General features: G+C 50.7%; 1 protein-coding gene across 1 annotated transcript in view; it reads left to right on the top strand.

The window, feature by feature from the left end:
* Positions 1–23,428, top strand: part of CLEC16A (C-type lectin domain containing 16A) — a 217,300-nt gene extending 193,872 nt beyond the window's left edge. Inside the window, exons 23-24 of the mRNA XM_090277013.1 lie at positions 12,261–12,422; positions 22,392–23,428. Of these exons, the coding sequence (XP_090133139.1) occupies positions 12,261–12,422; positions 22,392–22,750 (521 nt within the window). The 3' untranslated portion in view covers positions 22,751–23,428. The remainder of the gene's footprint in view (positions 1–12,260; positions 12,423–22,391) is intronic.
* The last annotated feature ends 1,532 nt before the right edge of the window (positions 23,429–24,960 follow it).

Below are 24,960 nucleotides of genomic sequence, written 5' to 3'. Positions count from 1 at the left end.
AGTATCTCCAGAGCTTTTTGTTGATGATGTGTAATAGTACCTCATCCTCTGTCAGTCTGGCCTAACCCCAGACTGTTAAAACACTGTGGGAGAGGCCCAGCTTCAGAAGTTAACCAGCCCAGTCTGCAGAACCCAAGTCCTGGCAAAACACATGCAAATGGAAGCAGGACCACAGGTGTACAGTTCTGCTTTTGGAATGTATTAAGTACGTGTCGAGGGTATGTACGTTTTGCAAAAGATCCAAACTAATTCCTTGGCTTTTTTTGCAAATGCCACCTTGTAGAACACACCAGGCTAGGCATACATGTCAGTGTAGGGTGTGTACTTTGTGGCCTCCCTCGCTTCTGGCCTGAGCACAGGGCAGGCTAATGAGATGAGAGTTTCGCTGGAAAAAATCAGGCAGTCCTGGGGCCCATGACAATATCAGGAAGTTGTCCTTTGCAAGCAGGGCTTTAGCTGACCCATGCCAGCCCTGTCCAATGATTCCAGGTTTGGCCCCCCTAGGCTATGGGGCAAGAGGAATCAGGAATCAGGGAGGGGGAATCATGGTCCCCTTCCCTGTGTCTCCCTGATAACTGTCTAACCCATCTCCCTCTCACTGCTCGTCTAGCCCTGTTCTCTGCCTCAGTAGAGGGGCAGCCAAGACCACTGATGGGCTTCGTAGTGCCTTTGCCGAAAGACTGCTGTGCAGCTCTTTGCTTCCTGATATACAGACAGTAATGCCATGGCCTGGAGGGTGCCCCTGTCCGAGACTGGAAAGGAATGCCAGCCCAGCTGAGCACAGCCAGGTGCTGGCGTCCACACAGCCCAGATGGCCCCGCAGCAAAGGGACATTTAGACCTTGGATCTGTCCCATGGGTGTCAGCTCACTCAGGCAGGCTTCCCCCAGGAGCACACTTTGAGGGGCCAAGTTGGGAGAGATGATACAGAGATAACAAGATACTGAAAGGCCATTTTTTCCCTTCTGCAGATTTTCAAATATAGTCCTTAAAGTCCAAGAGGATTTATCTATGGATAAAGAGCTATAGGCTAAAAGATTCTACAAGTTTCCAGCTATTTTTATATATTGGACATGTTATCCCTTAAAAAGCAGCCAGAAATAAAAGTCTTTAAGCACTTTGAGATGCAGCCAGTGATCCAGGGGGTCACCTGTGGTGAGGTTGCTCAGGCTTACCCGAGAATGCCAGCTGTAGAAATTGCCGCCTTCCCAGACATCTTATTTGCAAAACAGTCTGGGCCAGTGTGGCTCAGTTGGTTGGAGCATCGTCTTGTACACCAAAAGGTTGGGGGTTCAATTTCCAGTCAGGACACATATGGGAGGCAACCAGACGACATCCCTTCCCTTCCCTTTCCTTCCCTCCCCTCCCCTTCCCTCTCTCCCTCTCCCTCCCTCTCTCTTTAAAATCAATAAACATATTTTTTTTTTAAAAAAGAAAATCAGAAATCACATAGGATAACCATTGTGGGGAAGCCCATAGATTGCCCCTAAAGCCCAGTTTGTTCACACAGCCCTGAAACACTTAAGTCAAGTGTGGCTCACTAAAGGGAGATTGGAAGGACAGTCTCCTCGCAGTTAGCTGTCTTCTACCTTCCCTCAAGTGTCAGGGTCCTAGCAGCAAGGGAACCTCAAGGGTCCTGCTGGCCTGCAGAGTTGCTGCCATTCTGAATCTGTGCACCTGTGTTGGTGGATTCCTTTGTTTTGTGTGAATTTCAAGAGGAGTCCCGTGTGAGCACCCAGGCCTCCCTTGGCCCAGCGCTTCACCGTTGTTGACTTGACTCTGACCCCGGCGTCCTCAGCACTCCTCCCCACACACGCTCCCATATGGTTGGCTTTTCTGGTGTGGCCCTTCACTCAGTGGTCCCCGTCCCCCATGGCCCTCCAGCACCTGTCTCCTCTTCCCAGGGGCAGTGGGAGGAAGCAGTCTCATGGGTCAGAAGCATGGATGAGAAAGCCCTGTGCTGCCTGTAGACCCTGTAGCTACATTCAGTCCAGAGCCACCGGCAGGCTGAAGTCCCAAACTCAGTCCTGTCCCACCCCTCCTGTCTCACCCCAGGGACCTGGCTGACTGCACTGTGGAGTGAAAGGGCAGAGCTGAGGAAGAAAGCAGCGAGGGGAGAAATAGGCCATGACCACACTTGCTGTCTTCGGGTCTGTGCGCAAGGTCACAAGGCCAATTGATTTTTTTACTGTTTCCCAGCATCAGGGGCTGGTGAGAAAATCCGAACACTACATGGTGGAAACCTGAGCTGAGGCCGAGTAGAATGAATTTGCTAATGGAAGGCAAGTTCAGCGCACCCTTGCCCGCCCCACTGTCCTCATTCAAGTCGGAAACTGTTGAAAACACATAGATTGCTTCTCCTGAATCAACCCTTGAGGGGGTTTATTTTATGCTTTTCAGTGTGAAACAAGCATAAATAGACATTTTTTTTGTTAGGGCACATAGCTCTCCCTTCAAAATCTAAAGAGTTTTATCCTAAAAAAGGTCTCTTGAAAACGGGACTTCTTTGAAGCACATCTGCTCAGACTTAAACGGCGTAGGGTCACACACTTCAGACAGAGAAGCCCCTCGTGTCAGGAGCGTGGGCAGGGGGGCCTCAGCGCACAGCGCCTGGGAACAAGCCTGGTGCAGAGACTGTGGCGGATGGCCCCCTCGACAGGATACACACTGGGTTTGGCTTCCTTGGGGTTGCCTGCTGCTTGTTTAAAATAGGGGTGTGAATTAAGTTGTCAACCACTTTAAAAACCAGGAAGTTTTACATAGAAATCCAAATACCTGCTCTGACTGGTGTAGCTCAGCTCAGTTGGTTGGGCATCATCCTGCAAAGCAAAAGGTCAATGGTAGGATTCCGGTCAGGGCATGTGCCTAGGTTACAGGTTAGGTCCCCAGTTGAGCACATGTGAGAGGCAACCAACCAATCGATGTTTCTCTCTCGCATTAATATATCTGTCCTTCTCTTCCTCCCTCCCTTCTCCTCTCCATAAATAAATAAATAAATAATATATATATATGTATGTATATATATATATTTTTTTTTTAATTTTTATTTTTAATCCAGATACCCAGCTTCTCTTGAAGAACCGGAAACCATGGCCACACTATAGGCCCATGCTCTCAGGTGGTAGCAGTCAGGAAAGGCTGGGGAGCTGTGCTGTATAGTTTTCTTCAGTCCCTGTCATCTCCCTGACATGTTTCTGTGTGCCATGTCACAGTCAAATAGGGGGAAACTGACGACAACAGGGAGGACTGTTAGCCTTTCATCGCTGCCCCCTCCTTATTCACTGATGTTCCCCATTCAGCCCTGTGGTTCTCACCTTTGCAGCCCACAGGCTCAAGGGTTTAAGGTACCTGCTTGATTTTCAAAGGTAGTATCTGCAGAGATATCTGGAAATAACCAGATACCTTCGTAGGTATAATTCCAGGTTCCATTTGCATCCTGTGTATAACTTGGAGTCTCACTGTTGAGGGAAGAAGTTGCGGAGCACTGTCATATGATGGGATCTTCCCAGAACAAGGCCTTATCTCCGCCCAGGCAGCTGTCTCTTCCAAGAAGCTGCCTTTGGGGACATTGCTCGGAAGGGTGTAATGGGATGGGAACCTAGCACTGGCATGTCTTGAGAGTCAGGTCACCTGGGTTTTCCTTGAGATCTTGGCTCCCAGGGAGCTCAGAGCCAAGTGTTCACATCACTTCCCACAGCTGGATGTCCTTCTGGGGTAACTTCACTTTCTACCTACCTTTTATTGTTGCACTCCCGTCATTTAGTTTGTGTTTTAATCGTGTCAGTATTTGGTAACTATGGCATTTGGGTTTGGGTTTCAGTAAGCCACCTGGAATCCTTCCTGAAAGCAGATGATACCGTAAGAGCGTCTGCAGGGGGATGAGGCTGTGGACTGAGGTTCCTGCCCTTGAGTAGAGTGCAGAATCCCCGGGATGAATTCTAAGCCAACTGGGTTCCTTCCACTCGAGCTCTCTGAAAAGGTCCCTGTGGAATTCCTCATGTGCTTAGGTACTTTTCACCTCTTCCAGTTTTTAACCTGAAATAGTTGCATTTTAGTCACCCAGCCAGTGTCCTTGGAGGAATTACAATCTGCCAGGCAGCACAAGCTCTGACCAGACTACACAGGTCAGCCAGGGCCCCTCTGCTCCTTGGAAATTGAGGAAACATTTGCGCTCTTGGGTAGAGAAAACCTGAATGAAGTCAAGGGCTCCACAAAGACATCAGGGACCCAAGCTCCTTCCTGCTCAACATTCTGCCATCTCAAAACTCCCTGGTATGTGATTCATTCTCATGGTTTAAGGTAGCTGCTGGAGTTTCAGCCATCACATCCATGTTGTAGGTAGCAGAATGGAAGAGGTACACCTCTTTCTTTTTAAGAAGCCCTCCTGAAATCCAGCGTGCCACTGTTATTTCTAATTGGCTACAACAGTCACCTGGCCATGCCTAGCTGCCATGTTCTGTAACTGCAGATGCAGGGGAGGGTGGCAATTGGGAGACAACTCACAGTATCAAAAACGCTGTCCAAAACCCTCTCAAACCCAGAGGACTCCAGGTGCTAGCTGTGAAAGTAATGATAGTCATTGCACAAAACAGCGAAGCATCTTGGAAATCAACTTTCTTATGCCCTACTTGGGAAGGCCAACTCCTGTAGAACTGATGAGGCCCCAGGGTGGAGAGGGCAGGTTGCGGGAGCACAGGGGAGAGAGCAGTTAAATCCACTGGCTGCTGCTGGGGTGAGCTGGGCTGAGCTGGCCTGAAGCTGAGCGAGCCTTAAAGGATGAGGAAGGGATTTGTAAAGACTGAAAAGAGGCAAGAAGGAATTCCGGACTAAGAGAACAGCCCAACTGAGGCAGAGAAACAGTGGTGGTTGTCACTCAGTGGGAAGACCTGCCTACGCTGCTAAAGGCTGGTGGCCCCATCTCAGCATGTTCACCCACTGTTTCTGAGGGGTAGGGTTTGAGGAGGGAGCTGACACAAAAGTCAAGTTGGGGAGGGGAGGAACCAGCTTACTCGCTCCCGCCAGGTGTTATCATATGGTTTTGGGGCCTAGTCATGCCAGATCTTTCTATTTTGTATGAAGCCAGAAATTCAGGTTTGCATGTGAACTCTTCCAGTGTGTAAATGGTGGTACCTAAAACAAACAGACACACACATGATGTGAGCCAAGCATATCACATCTGCAAGCCCCTGGGCTGCTTTTGGCCCGATCTGGTCCAGACTCACACAGCAACCTGGCTCTTCATGAGGAAAACATTAGTGGGTGTGCTGTCCCAAGGGAAGGGGTGTGTCAACAGTATATTCAAAGTACATTTTTCCGTGTCTTCTCACAGAGTTCAAATCAGATTCAGATTTATAGGTAAAAAGAAAGCTATTGACCATTTAAGCCAAGAGATCCTCACTAATAGAGGAGAGGGTGTTTGTCCAAGATCACAAAGCCATTTGGACAAATGAGTTAGGACTTGAACTTGGGGTTCTGACCCCCAGTCCAGTGCTCCCTCTATCAATGGGCCTCAAAAGAAGGCTGACCTTTTTGTTGTATTTTTTTGTACTTGACAAATGCCAGAGACTTACTCATGAGTTCATCTTCCTAGAATAACTGGCAGAACAGGGCCAAAGAGCAGCAGGAAGACCTGGCCTACCCCTGGGAAACCCAGACTCCTGGAAAGTGGGGGTTGTGTATTGCCATTGGCGCAGGTCCACCTGTTTCTGGAGCATCGCACCTGCCCCCGGCTTGGGGAGGTTCTTTCTTAGTGAGTCTGGGAAGAGAGCTTTGGAAGTCAGAATAGATCTCAGGGGTGTGTTAAGGACCTGGGAGCTTGAGCCTGTCCAGCTCCCAGGCAACTCGTGTTCCTTCCTTATTTTCCTGGTTTAAAATAACATTTGTAGTGGGAATCTTGGAAAACTCAGGCAAGCACAAGAAAATAAAATTCACATTAATAAAACCACTGGGTTCTCGTACGACTTCAGCTCTATTCCCTTCAGTCTATATCTGTTCTACTCTGTACGAGGAAGGAGGCAGAGCCTGCATTTTATTTTATTTTTTTTAGAGCAATGGGCACATACGGGACGTGCTTTTACTGGCCATTTTTCGTTTACTGTGTCTTGAGTGCTTCTCTTTACACTCTGTCTTCTTTCATAGCAGCACTTTCATCAGCAGCAGAGGACTTCTTCATCTAGACGTGTCGGAATTTATTTGGCCTTTCCCTGATCGTTGGGTATTCTGGTTGTCTCCAGTTCCCTGTTACACACACCAGTGCTTTGAACATCTGCGTACTTCACTATGTAGATCCCTTCCACAGCTTCTGAGGGGTAGGGTTTGGGTCGGGTTTTCTAGATGTGGAATCAGTCAGATAGTGTGAAGATCTTACGGCCTTTGATACACATTTCACAGGTTGTTCTTGAGACATACTCTGGGCGAGCCAAGAATTTTATCTGCTGGAGAAGATCTCAGGGAGGCCTCTTTGCCTGTGCCCTTGTCCCATGACCCCTGGCTTGTCTCTGTGTGTCTGTGTGTGTGCGCGCAAGTGCTAGGCAGTCCGTGTGTCTTTAACTCAAGCCCAGAAAGCCCCTTGGCTCCTCCGCCAAAGCCAGGTCCTCGAGAGCTGCTTTGCCCGGATGCAGCGCATACAGGAGGACAGACTCTGCAGTCACAGGCCCTTGTCCTAAGTTCTCTTCAGTGCCCTCTGATACTCTGACATGTCAAACTTACTCAAAGTGGTTGATGCTTCAATTTTGGGGAGGAGCCCCCTTGAAATTAAGGGGGGAATCTGGGCACCAACAAAAAAAAAACACGTTGTTGAGCCTTTCTGGGTTCCCAGTGCCATGGGGGAGGGGAGAGAAAAGAAGGGAAGGTGGATTTTTAGGAGCACTAGGTGAGGGAGAAATGGGTTCAGTCACCTCTGCCCACCTAGACCCTGCACATGGGTGATTTTTTTTGCCTCTAACTCTCAGCAGATACAACAGATATGCAGTATTTATTGCCAACCAGTGGCTTCACCCCCGCCACCCATTCCCAAAACAAAGGAATTTTAATAATAGTCTCACCACAGCCTCAGCACCTCATCTGCTACCCTCCAGGCCCCAGCTGCAGTGTCTATGGCAATAAACCAGGGCTTTAAGAAGCTTGAGGGAGAAGACATGTGTCTTAAGAGAAGTGGTGAATATCCATCTTGGTTACAGAACCATCATTCACCCACTCGGGCTGAGGCGTTGTCGGAAGGTCAAGAGGCTTGGTCCTAACTCTGTTCTCACACTCACAGGCAGGTCCTCTTTTCTTTTTAGGGAGAGGGGAAGGAAGGGAGAAAGAAAGGGAGAGAAACATCAATGTGTGGTTGCCTTTGGCATGCCCCAACTGGGGACCTGGCCCCCAACCCAGGCACGTGCCCTGACTGGGAATCTAACTCGCGACCTTTTGGTTCACAGGCCAGTGCTCAATCCACTGAGCCACACCAGCCAGGGCCACAGGCCCTGTTTTCATGGCTCTGATACATGCACGGCTCAGGAACAGCCATCTTGACATTTTGATTTGTTGAGGGGTGATTCATTTTCAAGGCAGGTAAACAGCTTGTGAACTTGGGGGTTTACCACTTGAATGAATAAGAAGTAAGCTGCTGGTTCTGTGGGGCTGTGGCTAATTATCCCTGGGGATCTTCCTGACTGGTGTTTGGATCTGTCTCTGTGTTTATCATCATTCATCTGAGGCCCAGCCCCACCACCATGCACACAGAATAGCACGCAGTGCCTCTTCTTAAGAACCTCCAACCACAGGTGGGGACAGGGAGTATTGTCCTCTACAAAAGAGAGGTGGGTGAATTTGCTCACCACACTCCCACTGGGCTTCATATCCACCTGCCATTACATCGCCCCAAACCAGGAGGGCCTTGCTGGGGATATAAATAGAGGTATGACTTTTAAGAAGCTGATCCTTAGACAAAAATAACTTCACACAAACATTAGTACAAAATAGCCCCTCCATGGTGCCCAGGTGTAAGATCCTACCAAGCCCTAAGGCGGGGATAGAGCAGCAGGTCCCCTTGCGTACCCCACCCCCAGCCAGGCCCAGTGCCCACCCACTCATGGGGCAAGGGAAGAGGCTCAGGGGAAGTGCAGACTTGCCCAGGCCCATAGCTGGCACGTGAACAGATCAGAAATAGAACCCAGGCTTTCCTGGTGCCAGAGTCCCTGCTCCATCTTATACCAGGCTCTGTTGAGGGCTTTGCAGACCCTGTGGTTCCTATGGCAGCTACTTAGTGCTGCTGGTGGAGCTCAAAGGCAGCCACAGATGATATGTAAGCAAAGGACTATGACTGTTCCAGTATAGCTTTACTTACCAGTCACTGGACCATAGTTTGCTGACCTCTGCTCAATACTCTGCCACCTTCCTGAGTTCTGAAAAAGATGAGGTCAGGACCTGGAGAACCTGCCAGAAGAAGTGTCAGCAAAAGCTGGACCATGTGAGGTTCGGGCACAGCAGGTGGCGTGAATTAAGCTTGGGGCTGGCTGGGGTGAGTGCACACAGGGAAAGGAGAGGTTTGCTGGGACTGGCCGGGAGGAGCAGGCTCCCCACTCTCAGCTGGAAGGAGGATTTTCCCCCTTTCCCCTCCCCAACTTGATGCTGCTTATAATTACGGAGCACAAGCAGTGGGGTCCACAGAGCACCTGTATGGTAGTCCTGTCCAGCTCCCAGGGGCTGAAGCAGGAACCAAGGTCTGCCCAGGCTCCTGGGATCATTGATGAGGCATTTGTACCATTGGAGCTTTCGTGTATTTTGTGAATAAAATCAGAAGTTATGGCCCTTTGGGAAAGCAGATTGTAAAAAAGACAGACATCACGGTCTGCAGAAAGCACGTAGCCACTGGAAGAGTGGCTCCTGGGCAGGCTCGTGCAGAATGGGCCTCCTTTCATCACAAAGAGCACACTGCTCTCACCAGGTGCCAAGCCCTGTGCAAGAGTTTGATGAACACTCTCATTGTATCCCCACTATGGTGGGGTGATGAGAGCCCCAGCTAGCAGTTGGGAAATGGCACTGGGCACATGTTCTGATGCTTCTGCATCTGAGTGTCTCCAAAATATGGGGCTTGTCCACTTGTTCTGGGAAGGCCACAGACCCCAGAAATATGTCATCCCATCTCCAAACCCAGAGTTGCTCTGAGGGCCACATGAAATTCTATACAGTCATACAATGGAGATCTGTTCTGAGAAATGCATCGTTAAGCAATTTCATCATTGGATGAACATCATAGAGTGCATTTACACAAACCTAAATTGTATAAGCTACTATACATACACCTAATCTTTATGGTATAGCTTATAGCTCCTAGGCTACAAACCTGTATGGCATGTTACTATATGAAACAACACAAGATTAAATTGAGCACAAGAGAAGATGATGCAATCAAGAGACAAGCTAAACACAACTACTGCAAACTTTTTTATTTTATTTTTTTAAATCTTATGTTTTATTGATTGTGCTGTTCCAGTTGCCCCCATTTTTTCCTCTTTGCTTCCCTCTGCCCAGTATCCTCTTCCCTCCAGCAATCCCACCCGCCTTAGTTCATGATTATGGGTCATGCATGTAAGTTCTATGGCTTCATCCTTTCCTATACTATTCTTAACATCCCCCTGTCTATTTTGTATGAAACAATTATGCTTCTTAATCCCTGCACCATTTCCCCATTTCTCCCCCCTTCCCCCTCCTGGCTGATAACCCTCCAAATGATTCCCATACCTATGATTCTGTTCCTATTCTGGTTGTTTGCTTAGTTTTTTTTTTTTTTTCTTCTAGATTCTGTGGTTGATAGTTCTGAGTTTTTTATCATTTTAATGTTCATAGTTTTGATCTTCTTCCTTTTCTTAAATAAGTCCCTTTGACATTTCATATAATAAGGGCTTGGTGATGATGAACTCCTTTAGCTTTACCTTGTCTGGGAAGCATTTTATCTGCCCTTCCATTAGGAATCATAGCTTTGCTGGATAGAGTAATCTTGGTTGTAGGCCCTTGCTTTTCATCACTTTGAAAACTTCTTGCCAGTCCCTTCTTGCCTGCAAAGTTTCTTTTGAAAAATCAGCTGATAGTCTTATAGGAACCGCTTTGTAGGTAACTCTCTTCTTTTCTCTTGCTGTTTTTAAGATTCTCTCTTTATCTTTAACCTTTGGCATTTTAATTATGATGTGTCTTGGTGTGGTCCTCTTTGGGTCCAGCTTGTTTGGGACTTTGTTTGCTTCCTGGACTTGTATGTCTAGTTCCTTTGCCAAATGAGGAAAGTTTTCCTTCATTATTTTTTCACATATGTTTTCAATTTCTTGCTCTTCCTGTTCTCCTTCTGGCACCCCTATGATTTGAGTTGGCATGTTTAAGTTTGTCCCAGAGGTTCCTAAGCCTCTCCTCAATTTTTTCAATTCTTGTGTCTTCATTCTGTACTGGTTGACTGTATATTTCTTCCTTATGTTCTAAATCATTGATTCAAATCCATGCTTCCTTCCTTTCACCACTGGTTTTGTGTGGATTTTCCTTTGTTTCACTTAGCATAGCCTTCACTTCTTCTCTTATGCGTTTGCCCTACTCAATCATGTCTGTCAAGCCTGTGAGCATCATTATCACCAGTGTTTTGAACTCTGCGTCTGTTCGGTTAGCTGTCTCCTTGTCACTTAGTTCTCTCACTGTAACCTTGATCTGTTCCCTCTTTTGGGGCATACTTTTCTGTCTCTTCATCTTGACAGACTCCTGTGCTTGCCTCTCTGTCTTAGGTAGAGCTGTCATACCTGTTATGTTGTCAGGGGCGGAGCCTTAGGTATTCGTCAGTACTGGGTAACCTGTTCACCACCTTGTGGCACTGTATGTGGAGAAGGGGTCTGAGAGTGAACAATGCTGCTTGCTCAGCACTCGCCCCTCTTCTAGGCACTTCCCCCACTTCACATATGGGACTAGTGCCCCTCTAGCCATCGCTCTGGTTGTGATTCCCAGAATGGGCGGGTCTGTGGATGTTTTAGGATGATGGGGGTCCTCTAAACCAACGAACTTGGCTGAGAGATAGGCAACTTCTTCCACCACCCCAATCCCCACTGGTTTTCACGGTCAGAAGCAATGAGGCTTTATTTTCTCCAGCGCTGGAACTGTGAGCTGCATGGCCTGTTCTCAGGCTGGGGTCGTTTCCCAGGTGTCCCTTCCAACTTTTATAATGTGTGACTGCGCCTTCCACTCACCTCACTGCCGCCACTGCTGCCACCACACCGCGTCCTCTCCACTCCTTCTCTGCCCCTCCTACCTGTCTGGATGAGTATTGCTTCTTTATGTCTTTGTTGGACTTCCTCACAGTTCAATTTTCTGGTAGTTCTGGTTGTTTTGTTTTGAGATAGTTGTATTTCTTCACAAACTTTTTTTTATAAGCAGAAAGAGTACACTCTAAGATAACAATAAAAAGTGTAGTAAATACATAAACCAGTAACATAGACATTTATTACCAATATTGAGTATGATGTACTGTACATAATTTATACGACTGTCAGCACTATAGGTTTGTTTACACCAGCATCACCACAGACTCATGAGTAATGAATTCATTGTACTATGACAGCGATGACATTGCTAGGTGACAGGAATTTCTCTGCTTCCTCTAATCTTATGGACCACCATCATTGACCAAAATGTCCTTTAGAGGTACATGACTATAGTTGGTAGCTTTTCACCAGAGCTGTCATTCCTCCCATGCCAAATTCACCAGACCCGCCAGGGCAGAGAAAATTCTCTGGCAGGTGGCATCCTGAGGGCTCTCCCCTCCAACCCAGTGTGGCTTCAAAGCTTAGTTCTGGTGCCCTGCCTCTGGCAGAACTCAGGCACGTTAGCAAAGATCCTGTGTCTCTATGTGAACTTCTTCGGAACACCTCTGAAGCTCTGTGGCTGCCTGTCCCCTTCCAGAGCACAGCTGGCGTGTTGCTGAGCCAGCATCAGGCGCTCAGATTTACAGCTCACAGCCCCTCCCTACGCTCAATGGCTGGCTGCCCCCTTTTCCTAGAAAGAACTTCAAAGTGTGTCCAGGTCAGTCCCTTAACTGGAGAGATCAACTCCTGGGGAACTCACCCAGACCTTCAAAGAGCTGGGTTTGGGTTGGTTACCATGAAGTTTACACTTAGGCCCCAGCCCCACCATTGAGGTGGGGTCTTTCCTGACAGGGTCCCACATACAGTTGGGGCAGATTGTACCCCTCCTGCCAGGTTGGCTGGTTTCCTCCCACTTGGTCACATCACCCACCACCTCTCCTTACAGGCTTTGCTGTGGCCCAGTGCATAAACCAGCACAGCTCACCATCCCTGTCCTCGCCATCACCATCTGCCAGCGAGAGCCCCAGCGGCAGCGGGAGCACCAGCCACTGTGATTCAGGAGGAGCCAGCTCATCATCCACCCCCTCCGTTGCCCAGAGCCCATCAGGTATTGGCCAGTGACACAGTGCGGGGGATCTTTGGGGAACCTGTGATTCTTCGACTCCAAGACCGCTGATAATCCAGCTCCTCCTCAGCACCTTGTTTGAGGACACTGCCACTCTAACATGGTGCCGCCCGCAGGCTTGCTGATTGAGCTCCCTGCAGGGTAGGAATTATTCCTTTTGCAGGCTGGTCAACGGAAGGGCCTTCCCTAACCACAGAGCTGGAGGGAATGGACAACAGACAGGCCGAGCCTGAATCTGCCCCTTCATTGCCTCCAAAGTCCTAGGTGTCACAAGGAGGGGTCTCCTGGATGCGATTGTTTGAACCCTGGCAAAGGAATCATGTCCCTGCTAATTGTTTTTCCCTCCATAACATAGCAGTTTCCTCTTTAAATGTTTGGTGCAGTCCAGTCATTGCTGACCATGGGGGCAGCTGGCTGCCCTTTCAAGAGTCAATCAGGATGTGCTAGAGTCATATCTTGCCCTCCTGCAACTCACCATTGTTACACAAGTGTCACAGAAGAGACCCTATGAACAGGGAGCCTGGAATAGGATGTGTGAATGGGTATCCCCCACCCCTGTTTCAGCTGATGTGAGCCCCTCACACGTGAGCACCCCACTGTGCTGCGTACGAACCCAAGAAGAAAGACACCATGCTTAGCAAACAGCACAGCTCCCAAAGGCAGCCAGAGGGGCAGAGCTCAAGGTGTGATGGCAGCCATGGCCTTGAGAGTGTATGATGCTTCACATATCAGGACCCCACGGGTCTGCTGGGCCCTGGTGACTCTGCTATGCACCCCCATTTGGGGACCCTCAGTGTCCTTTACTGTTCCTGCAAGGTCCCACCCAGAGCCCTCACCCATCATATTTCAGGGGCACCTGACCAAACTTGTTAAGCTGTGGAACAATGGGCCTTGACAAAAGTGAGGTGCCAGGGAAATTGAGGGCCCCTGGCCTCTGTACCCTCAGCTCCAGAGGCAGAGATCTCCTTATGTGCCCCGACTGCCCTCTGGAGTTTTTAGCCCCTGCAGCCCCTGGCAAAGGGCTAAGTCAGCATGGTCTCTGTGCCTGTGGCTCACAGGGCACCTCAGCCTGCCTGCCTCCCCGCCCTCCTCCCATGGGCGTCCATTATCTCCATCCCCTGTTAACACTCACGAGGCCCAGGCAGCAAGGTCACCCTCAAGCCACCTCACCCAGACCCTCTTCTGCTTGGCACCTGCTCCGCTCTCAGCCCCAGCTGCAGGGGAGATCACTGCCCTTTCTGAGTTATTTCTGAGCCCTGTTCGAGGTTGGGTGCATATCCAAGCAGTTGCCACTGCCATTCCCAGGCTCATAGCTGGGAAGTTCAGACAGAACTTCCTCCAGGAGCCAAGTACATCACTCAGCCTCCCTCTGAAGCCTGGTCTCATGCTGGCTCTGGGGGCCAAAGTGCAGGGTTGTGTGTTTGTGTGCTTGTGTGTGCATGCATGTCTGCCTGCATGTGCACATTTCTGTCTGTGTTGTGTGCACCCAAACTCATGCATACTTACAATTACATTTTGGTCTCATTCTCGTGTACCTAGGTACACCTTTCTTTCATTTTTAAGAAGACACAGCCAACAGTTAAGCGAACAAATGAGCCATACACTTCTTTGCTGAAAACTGAAACCAGCAAAGAACCACATTATCAAAATAGGGCCATGTGTGCACATGTTTCCCTGAGCGTGGTCCCTGGGGCTTCAGCTCTGCACCTTCCTCCAGAGGCTCAGGGTACACTAATTCTTTTTTCTTGACCTCCCTTAGCCCCTCCATCCCTACCCTCACCATTCCCTGCATGGTGCCAACAATATTGTCCCAAAAATGCAGGGGCTGTTAGCCTGGCTACAAAGTAGCCAGGCAGTTCTAGTCGATAACTGATGGTCAGCCCTCCTGGGTGTCTGCTCCCATTTGGTGCATCCTCAGCAGTCCAGCAGGCCTGCTCAGCATGTGGAGGCCAGCATGCAAGTCCCCATTCTTTATGTCACCAGACAGTAAAAGCCTGAGGCCCAGCCTGCCTGTCCAAATCTCTGCAGACACTGAAATAACTCACCTCCTGGTAAAGCGCTGGCTATCAGGCAGCTTATGCTTCACTCTTAATCAAGGACCCAACTGTTGACCCTTGGAAAGAGAGAGCATCAAAGTGCATGAGCAACTCCCTATCACAGGTGCCCAGCCTCCGGAGCCAGCTCTGTCCCCAGGCCTGTGAGCCTGGGAGGACCACCATTCACAGGCCAGCCCCCAGCCTCCCAGGCCCATCCAGAGGACAGACAGCACATGGGGTTTCCATGTTCCCTGTAGGGCCAGGCCTACCCGGATGGTTTCATCACCTGCCTGGTATCTCAATGAGCTGTGCAGGATGGGAAATCACGGATGGAAGAAGGGAAGAAGATTTTATTGGGATAGGTGCCGTTTGGCCAGTTTCTTGATTTGATGTTGGCCTGAGGTGGTGGCCAGTATTCAGGTTTCTGATCTGGAAAGGCTGGCCCTGTGTTGCCTGTTCAGCAGACTCTCCACCCGCAGGGCCTGGTCACAATCTACCAGAGGCGGCTTCCTTAGAGGGCCAGCAGGCAGGGAGGTGGGCCAGGCCCTCTCCACGCAGCCCAGCCAGGGGGCTACTTGTCCTCAAAGTGGTTTTTAAGGGCACAGTGCTGAATCAGAAGCATTCTTAGCCTTGTGTTCCCAGAGCCTCCAAGTCTAGGAAGTCCCCAATGCGGAGAGTGGCCGCCAGGCCCTCTGCAGCTGGAATTAGCAAGCTCTAGTGGCTTCTTTGCTCTTGAGGCCATCCTTTGCTCAGCCAAGTGTTTGGTTGGGAAAGCACACAAAAGATGCCATCCACCCGGGCTTGTGACAGGCCCAGTTTTCTATGTCTCTGCTCCATGGTTTTGAAATATGAAATTGTACAAGGAGATTTGTGAAGCCAGGGGTGACCCTCACACTATTTGAGTGGTCAATATGGCATGTCACCTAGTACACAGCCTTCCTTCTCAATATACACTGCTGCATGGTGTCCCAGTAGATGCTCCTCCCAAAACCGAGTCCTTATGTGGCAGGCACTGTGCTCAGAAATACCTCCCAGACCCCTCTGCATTGAATCTTACCTCATATCGTACAGTTGAAAGCACAGAGGCCCAGAAAGGTCATACAGCTTGGCCAAGATGCTGCTGCTAGCGAGCAGAGGAGCCCAGATGTGAACCCTGGTCTCAGCAACTCCAAACGAATGCCTTACCTTCTGAAACAACCCAGCGGAATATCAGTGGGATTCATCAGTCGATCTTGGGTATCTCTAAGGGGTGTCACAGAGACTTAGGCCCCAGGTTTAGGTTCCAGTTGGGCACAGCTCATGAGCTGCACACATCACTCATTCCAATGTGCACGGTTGTTTGAGAGCCCAAATGAAAAGCCACGGCCCATCCGCAGAGACCCATGTAACTGTAAACCCCAGTCAGCAAAGGCTGAGCTGTGCAGCCCCTGTAGAGGAAGGCCTGGTGGTCCCCCAAAATCAGCAGCAAAGCGGACCCCACACAGCCACATCTCCTCTGTCAGCCCAAATGGGTTCATCCCCAAATGAGGGCATGAAACCATCTGATACCCAGCTGTATTTCCATCTCTACCCTCTGTCCAGCCCAGTAGACCTTAAATTTCCTGCCCAAGTTTGAAAGATGACAGGTTTATACCAAATGCAGATTTTCTCAGCTTCCCGTGGGGCCTGCAGTAAGAGTGACTCAAGCTTTGTGGCTGTCAGGCCTGATCTCGGTAGAGCCCCTGCTCAAGCCTGGCCCCATACCCAGCCCCCAGTCTCTGAGTGGCTCATCTCTCTGCATCTTTTCTGCCTCGGTCTTGGTACCCCACCTCCACTGTGTTAACTTTTCTAAACAAACAGATTTTGTTGCGTCCCTACTATGTGCAGGCACTAGGATACAGGGTAACAAAATATGGAACACACAGGCTAGCTGGGGAATCCTCAGTCCATCAGACCATCACACAGGGAAGTGTCCAGTTACAAACTACGACAAAGGAAACATGTAGGGTTCCCCACAGCACTGAGCAGCTGCAGGAGGGGCCGAGGCTCCCAGAGGAGGCGTCCTTAGGATGAAAGCCTAAGGATGAGGGGTTGACCAGACCAGGGCTCCATGAGGAAGGTGGCCTTTGGGTCTCACCCAAAAAAAGAGCCTGGAATCTGGCAGGTGACCGGTTGATTCCTTTTCCCCATCTCCCTGAGGTCTGTCTGTAAATTCTGCCCTTCTAAATACAGATCAGGGTGGCCTGTTTTTAAGAGACCATCCCCATGGCCATCGGGCTGAAGCCTATGGCCCAGCCCTTCCCCTCACAGGGAGGGGAAGGGACCTCCGCCCAGAGGGGTCACCAGTTTGCTTGTTGCCCAGAGATAGCCTCTGTGCTGAGGACATCTGCTTCTGATGCTCTTTTGCACACCAGAGACAGATTGTGGATGCTTGCAAGTGGCTTTTTAGCAAGTACTGACCCTTAAATCAGAGCCAGTAGATGCCTCCGACTGAAGAAATGTTCAAAACTGAATTCCTCGTAACCAAAGTAACCAACCAGGAAGAGTTGGGAGTGAGGGATTTTATTTTCATCTTTAACTATTTACCTGTTAAAGGTGTACAGAGGGGACTTTACCATCTGGTTTCAACACTCACTGCATGAGTTGACTCGTTCCACTGTCTTTTAAAGAAAGCGCTTTTAGATCTTCAAGTTCCCCTGGGAGAGCTGTGCGCCCTGCACTGGGAAGCAGCCAGGAACCAGCCTCCTGCCACCCTCTCGCCCAGCAGGGCTGTCCTGACAGGCCTCAGCTTGTTCCCCAGTGAGAAAATTGCAGTGTGGGTGTAAGCATATTTTTCCTGAAACATTTTATGGTTTTGAGAAGCTGAAATTGCGGAGAACTTATGGCGGGAAAGAGAAAATAGACCAAATTTTGGAACCAAATGTAGGACCAGTGGGAATTCTTTAGAAATATTTTCTGAGTTATGCCTGTGCACACACATAATGATAGATGGCACTTGCACACATGCAAATGCACACTCACACATGCTTCCACATATAACCACACACATACACACAAATGCACACATGTGCTCTGCATGGGGATTCTGGTAAGAAAATCATCTCAGATAAGAGCTCTGTGACCTGCACTGAGTCCTTAACCAGCCACTTGTGCCTCCTGTCTCTAGATTGCTGCATTTCACACGTGTTCCCAGTGAGCTACTTTGAGGAGGAAGGAAAATCATTTGTTAAAGAAATGAAGTCAGAGTGACGGACAGCCTGTTTTTTCCAGTGTCCTTTCTTAAGGCCCATAGAAAGGTTTACAGAAAGAAGGACAATTTGGTGGGGTAGGGTCCTGCTCTGCTGGCCCTCCCTCCTGGGCCTCAACTGCTCCCTGAGTGGGTTGTCAGAATGTACGACCTTCAACCCATGACACGATCCCATTTGGGCCAATTTAGAGCCAGACAGCCCGAGACTGACCTGAGTGCCACTGAACTCAGTTACCACAGTCAGCAGGACTTTTAAGGGCAGAAACCCAAGTAAGAGGTGTTGTCTTTTTCTCCCCAGTTTTCTCTGTGGCATTTTTTAAAAATTGGAGTAAGACATAGATAATGTAAAATGTACCATTTTAACCATCGTTAAGCTTAGTTCAGTGGCATTAGTCACCTTCACCTTGTGTTCTGTGGCCTTAATTTTAAGCTTAGCTGTAATACTGAGTTGGTCTCAGAGATGATGGTTCCTTCCTTCCCAGTGAGATGCTCCTAACATTTCTGTTTCAGCCAGCTAGTGCCTGCTCCCGGACCTCTTGGCACCAGGTCTCAGATCTTCCTGCCATGGTTCAGTCTTGGTTTTGAAGGTTCAGTTCACCAACGCGTCGCCTGGAGGTTGTCACCCCAGGGCTGGGAGGATGTCTCGGAGAGCCTCGCCCGTCCCAGGCGTTCCCAGAACTGGCAGAGCCGCGCTGCTGGCTTTAGGGTGGTGACACCGTGAACCGACGGCCTCATCATTGGGGTCAGAAATCTGCTTATTTCACCAGCTGGTCTGGCTCCAATCCCCTAGCCACACAGCCTTCCCTCCTCAGACTCTCCCGGGGATGCAGGGCTTACATCTTAATTGCTGGTTCGCATCGAAAACGGACGGGCGATGTTGTTGTTCTGTCCCCTGAGGCTCCTCACTGAGCCCAGATGTCGCTGATGACCCCCCTCTCTCCTTTCCAGCAGGACCAAACCTTCGCTGTCCCGGCGCCACCCTGTCCTGGAGGGACAGCGTGGGGGTGTCTTACCTGCATGGGGGCTGCAATCACACACCGGCCGTCACGGCCCCTGCTGCCCTCACACCCTCGTCAATGCTTAGCGCTCGTCTCTGCTCCATGCCCACCCCCCATGCCCCCGTCTTCTGTCCTGTTGTTAAAGGCTTTCTGTGATCTGTCGCTGTGTTTCCCTCTAGTCAGGAGTGGCAGGAAAGGACGCCGGCGAGTGTTCAGCCTGTCGGAGGCCGACAGTCACGGCGGCCACTGGGTTTAGTGCTTCGAACGGCAGCTGTCGCGGCAACTCTGGCACAGTCGATTCAGGCAGGTCTCCTCCCTTAGCCTCCAAGGGCCCACGACGCCCCTGCGCCACGCGGCCCTTCTGCAGTCAGCGGGCTCTGCATGGCAAGCCAGGCCAGCCTGGGCCCCTGAGGACACCAGGTCATGACCTGAGAGCCGTGCTCAAAGTGGGTATCTCCTCAGCTTCCCCTGAGACTGGGCCTCCCAACCCCTTTGTGGCCTCATCTCATCTGAGAATCAAATCCCCTGGCTCTTGACCCTTTCCAAGACAGCCCCGGGCAGCCTGGAAACGAGGTTCTTCTCTGGAATACCGAGCGGGCCAGTGTTGGGTGCGGCACAGGCCCTGTGCTAGAGGCAGGTTTTCCAGCTGAGCCCTGGTAGCGCACCCCCAGTTTAGGCCACAGGGTTGAGTGGGAGAATTTGCAAAAAGCAACAAAGAAGTCAGCTCTTTTTTTTTTTTTTTTTTCTTCTTTTCCTTTTCCCCTAATCTTGCTCAAAGCTAAGTGATAGATTCAGTCACATTCTGGTTAAAGGCCAAAAGTCACAAACACACCAATGGAGGTAACTCCATCATCCTCCTTCTACCATTTAGTGCTCCCAATAGCAGCGAGGTGGGTCTGGGGCCCCGGCGCTCCTTGCTGGGCCGTGGCTGCTGCCTTCTCCCTTGGTGCTTCTTTAGACTTTCCCACGTGTGCCCTCCCACGGGGCAGGAGCAGTGCTTGCCATTCAGGAGCCTCCTGCCTCCTTTTGCGGTTGAAACTGTTCTCTCTGAGTCGTGCCCTCCGACCTGCTCTGCTGTGCTGTGCTGCGCTTTCCTTCCCACATCGCTCAGGCCCACCTATTCCAGACTGAACACATCACATCCAGACATTTACTGGAAACTGTCACTCACTCGACCAGCGCCCGCCGAGCCCCTGCTTCAAAGCCAAAGATCAGCTTCTAAGGGCGCTGGCCAGGGACGCGCTGGCCCGCCTGGGGCAGAGCTGCAGGGAGGCCGAGCGTCACTCACCGAGACCTGGGCTTCCGGGATTTCCCACTCTGGCTCCAGTTGTCTCCCCTGCCCCTGGCGGGGAAGCGAGAATGTTCTCCAAATCCCTCCTTTCCTGGACCAGGCCCCAGCTTGTGGCCTTAGACCTCGAAAACACCAGCTGCGGTAACCTTTGCAGCTCGGCACATGGCCAGAAAATGTGTCCTCATTGGGTGATTTTACCCTGGTAAAAACCTGGCACAATCTCCCCTCTCCCAGTAGATAAATGTGAAGACCACATTCAGGAAGCAGTTCTTAGTTTAAAAAATAATAAAGTAAAAATAAATAATAGTAAGACAGTATTGTAAGAGGAGGTTATTTTTTCACATTAAAAAAACAGAAGCAAAAAAAGAATAGAGGCTATTTTTATGGGGAAAAAAATCCTTCCCTTTAAATAAAATTGTTAGTTCTTTTTCTAAAAAAGAAGCCAATTTTGTGTGTATGGTATTATTTGTTGGTTTGTTTGTTTTTTATTACATCTGATGGCAACTTTCCCACACCCTTGATTATTCTCATCAGCAAAAACCCCATTAGGGATGACGGAAAGTGGTTTGCCAGCCCTTTTGAATATGTGCATGCAAATGCAGGCGAGCAAAGAGGGAACTCTTACACCAGAGTTTGGAGAAGAATGTGAAGGAAATGCTTTGTAGCTCTGTCTCCAGATGGCACAAAAGTGCCATTTGGAGAACTAGTCATTTCTAAACTGCCCTGTCAGCAGCCCAGCTTACATGTGTACAAAGTTCACAGACGTGCTCACGTTCATGTGAAGCGAGGCGGAGACTGCCAGAGCAGGTGAGCCCCCGTCTCAGAGAACCGTGCTTCCTGACGAACAGCGGGCAGGGTGTGCGGGGTCGGAACCCGAGCCTGGGCGTTGAAAGCAGCCCATCACCACTGGCATTCTTATCTCATGGAGCCAAGTTGTAGAAACTCAGAGAAACCAAAATGTGTGTGGCGAGTGCAGCATCCTGGGCTCAGACGGTGCCCCGCGCGAATCACTTTTTCCACTGGAGCCCACGGTGCCCTGCTCCCACCCTCCGGGAGTGAGGACAGGCCCCGAGTCCCACACAGTGGTTTCCTCTGGCCTTATTTCACTTATAAAGAAAACAAAAAGGCCTTGTGAAGACACTAACTGGGACCTTGTAGTGCTCATCCTGCCTGAGAGCTTGTGGGAAGGAGCGCCAACGTGTGCTGTGGGAGGCTCAGTCTGCTGCCTGCACGTCCTGTCCACGCTGGGGCTGCTTGTCCTCTCTTCTGTCCCATTCTGTGTGCCCTTTGGTTTTATTCTGCTCTTGTTTGTTCTAATTCTTTTGCTCTGTGTTCAGTTTGCAGCTCTGTTTTTTGTTGTTGTTGGGGGTTTTTTTTGTTTGTTTTGTTTTTGTTTTTGCAAACTTATAAGAAAAAAAAAGACTAACTGGAATGACAATGGACAAAAGAATGTCTCCCACCATTCCCGGACCCAGAATGTCGTCACACTGGTAGCGCAGCGGTGTCATCGGCACCTCTGGCTGACGGCTTGTCAACCCCACGATCTGTACAAATAAGAATTTGCTTTCCAAGCGAGATGCCCAGGGCCTTCTTGTCAATGTTTTCAAATTACGGGCATGTGACATCCTAGAAGATGTTTTCCACAATGCACTCCAGTCACAGCTGGTGTCTCTGTCCAGGCAAATTCGTCATTGGAAAGCATGTTAGGCCATTTGGCTGTAATCTGATCAAGGGTTTTGAAAAGCACCCAGAAAAGAACTTGCCGCTCTGAGAATAACTGTATCAGGCGGAGCCTCCCTGCCTTCCTCCTGACTTGGTTTCTCTCCATCGGGGACAGGAATGGCCCTTTTTGAGTGCTAACTCAGCACTCAGAGAAGGAACAGGAGACAAACCAGTCTGAGGTTTGGGTTTGGTTTTACAAGTTAAAAAGCTCTATAGAATTTCCTTTAAAAAAAAAAAATTGCAGTGAGTTCCCTCTTGGGTAAATGTCACCAAATAAGATGCTGGAAATGGTGTGAAGTGATAAGCACACCCAAGCCTGTTTCCTCCCTAAATGTGTATTTGTCATCAGGCAGGTCACCCCGGACCCGTGCAAACATACAACCCACCTGGGCCATTTCCCGGCACCCAGGGATAGGGCCCCATAATCCACTGCTTGGTTTTTGCAAAAGCCCCTCATTTGTTCCTTGCATAACCCATGAGGGTAACCCTGGGCCCCGACTGATGTTACCCCAGGCCTAGGTCAGACTGGCTTTACCTGCTTCTGTGTCCCCAGAAGGAGGAAGTGCAGCGAGCTGTTCCCTAGACTTCCCTGGGCCTTTGTTGAGGATGGGAGCAGAGGGTGCCAGCGGGAGCAGAATGTCTCAGAGCTAAGTGTCTCTTCGTTTTCCCCCCACCCAGATGACCCCATGACTATGGAACAGCCTCTGCCTAACCTTCCCGACCAGTTGGTGATTGTCAATGAAATGGAAGCAGACGCCAGGCCCAGCAAGAGCCTGGCAAGGACCGTGGACGTGGAGACGGCCAGCCTGTCCCCCAGCCTCACCCCAGCCCAGCAGCCCACCATCTCCCTGCTCTGTGAAGACACTGCCGACACGCTGAGCGTGGAGTCGCTGACCCTCGTCCCACCCGTTGACCCCCACAGCCTCCATACCCTCGCGGGCATCCCCCCACCGCCCACACTCGCCACCGGGGGCACAGTGACCCCAGGTGAGGAGGCCGCACACCCGGAGCCGCAGGCCCCGTCGAGTCCTAAGTAGGAGCTAAGCAGCCACCCTCTGTGCACGTGGCCCTGCTGGCTGGGACCCAGCGCCACTGACTCCCAAGACACATGGGGAGCCTCCGCGGTGACCGTCTTCACCACCCACCCCTGTGCTCCTTGACTCCATTTAAATTCTTCTTCCACTTCGCACTTTGAGAGCCGCTGGGCCTGGTGGAGACACCCCAGCAAACCCAGAGGGCTGAGGCAGCACCTCGGGAAGGAGGCTGGGCTCCTGGTCTCTGAGACCCACAGCCCCCCGGGGGCGGGACCCTTCCACGCGAGTCCCTTCATCAGCCAGCCCTCCCCACCACCCCAGTGTGCACAGAAGAAGTGGACAAGCTCACTGTAGGTAGAAATTTGTAGAATAAGCAGACTTTGATAAAAGTCTCCTTTGGATATTTATTTCCACTTTTGGCAGCAAGTGAAAAGCATTTATTTAAAAAGCATCTATTTTTTAAAAGACAAAAGTCCAAAAAAATCCTCAATGCTAAGGTTTGATGTCATGTAAAAAGTGTAAGATTACTGTTAAGATTTCATTTTCGTTTTCCCTTGAACTTCCCAGTGTCTTGGTTTAGAGTTTTCAGTCTGGCGTTCTCCATTTTCTTAACTGATTCTTATTTCTGTATTGCTCACTAAATCTGCAAGCCTGTGGGATGATAAAGTACCTTCCTGGAAAGTTTAGAGTATTTTTTAAACAAAATAAGGGAGATACATGCATTCTCAGGTACACACAGAGCGGAGAGAGCTGGAAGTTTCTCTGCTGTGGCAGCGAGAGTCTTGCACCCGTGACCTGAAAGATCTTTTCATGAAAGGGGTTCTGCAGTCAGCTCCTGGCTCGGGACCGGCCCCTCATCTCTGGACTGGAAGCAAACAGGACCGTTTCTCAGCGTCACCTTCAGGTGCTGCCATCTCTGTTTGCCTAAGAGAGAATCATTTGGGACCATGAAGACCCCGGCCTCAGTGGCTGTGATGGAAAGCAAAGGCCAAGGGAGCCATCCTCTGCGTGGCCTGCCGCTCAGCCCTGTGCTCCTCCTGTCTGCTGCTGCCACGGAGACATGAGTTTGTGTTTAAAATGCCCCTCCCCAGTCCCTTCTCCCTTTGGCTGGGTGTGTAGGGACCGGTTCTCCATGCAGCCGAATGTTCCTTTCAACTTAGCACAGCCAGGCAGCCCTCCCTCCCTTCTGGTCCGCGCTGAGGCCTTCCACAGCCTCCCTCCCTGTGTCCGCCAGGGGTGTCTGTACACACTGTCGTGTTGGCTGGCCGTCACTGGTGGCCTCATCATCCACCTGTGAGAGGACACCGTCCTCTCCACCCCCCTCAGTCCAGCTGTCAGAACAGGGCCTACTGAGGCCAGATTTCCACCTCCGGAAGCAAACACATCTCCTGCGGGGGAGGGGAGTGGTGCCCGTGAGGACGGGTCTCCAGTCACCAGCAGTCCTCCAGGTAGCTGTGCCCATCAGCCCTCACTCTGGTTTTCAAATGGCTCTGGAGCAGCAAAAATGAAAAGGCGAGCCACTCCCCAGGCCAGCGGCAGTATTGTAAGGAGTGAGCCCACACTGGTGGGGCCAGGCCCTCGCCCAGGACCACCGCCCACTGTCTGAAATCCAGTGGTTCCAGGTGGCTTGGTGGCCTCAGAGCACTGGCCGGGAAGGTCGTGGGCAGGGGAGGCGGCATGCCAAGGGGCCTGTGGCAGCACTGACCAGGCTTGGGGAGCCAGAGACAGCCCAGCCTCCACGAACTGTCTGGTGAAAAGTGCAGACGGGGCCCACAGCCAGCCTCTAGCTCACCTGGCAGGACACCTTTAGGTGTGTGGGTGGAGACTGCTTTAACCAGGGTCTCCCAGACACCTTGTTGCTGAGGAAGTCACATGTCCTTGTGCTGGGAGGTCTGGAGTCTGGAAGAGGCAGGCAGGATCTTGGAGGATGGTCCTGGCTCACTGGCTCTTGGCTGTCTTGACAGCAGTGGATGCGGCTCTGTTTTCAGGAGAACCCACCTACCTAATAGCGGGGGCACTGCCGGGCTGGCCAGTCCGTACAGAGCATACTGGGCCTCAGGGGTGGGGCAGAGAAAGGAGAGGTAGAGCAAGGGATTCTTGGAGAGCCCAGAGCGGGGGGCGGGGGTACCCTCTGACCCATGGGTCCTTAGATCCAGATCTCTGGGGTTAGCTTCAGCCAACTCATCCAGACCCCCATCTCCACATCCCTACAG

Source organism: Furipterus horrens, unplaced genomic scaffold, assembly GCF_987537825.1.
Source record: "Furipterus horrens unplaced genomic scaffold, mFurHor1.1.pri manual_scaffold_5, whole genome shotgun sequence".
Lineage (NCBI taxonomy): Eukaryota > Metazoa > Chordata > Mammalia > Chiroptera > Furipteridae > Furipterus > Furipterus horrens.
The sequence above is the reverse complement of the archived record's forward strand: the minus strand, read 5'-3'. Positions and strand labels throughout refer to the sequence as shown.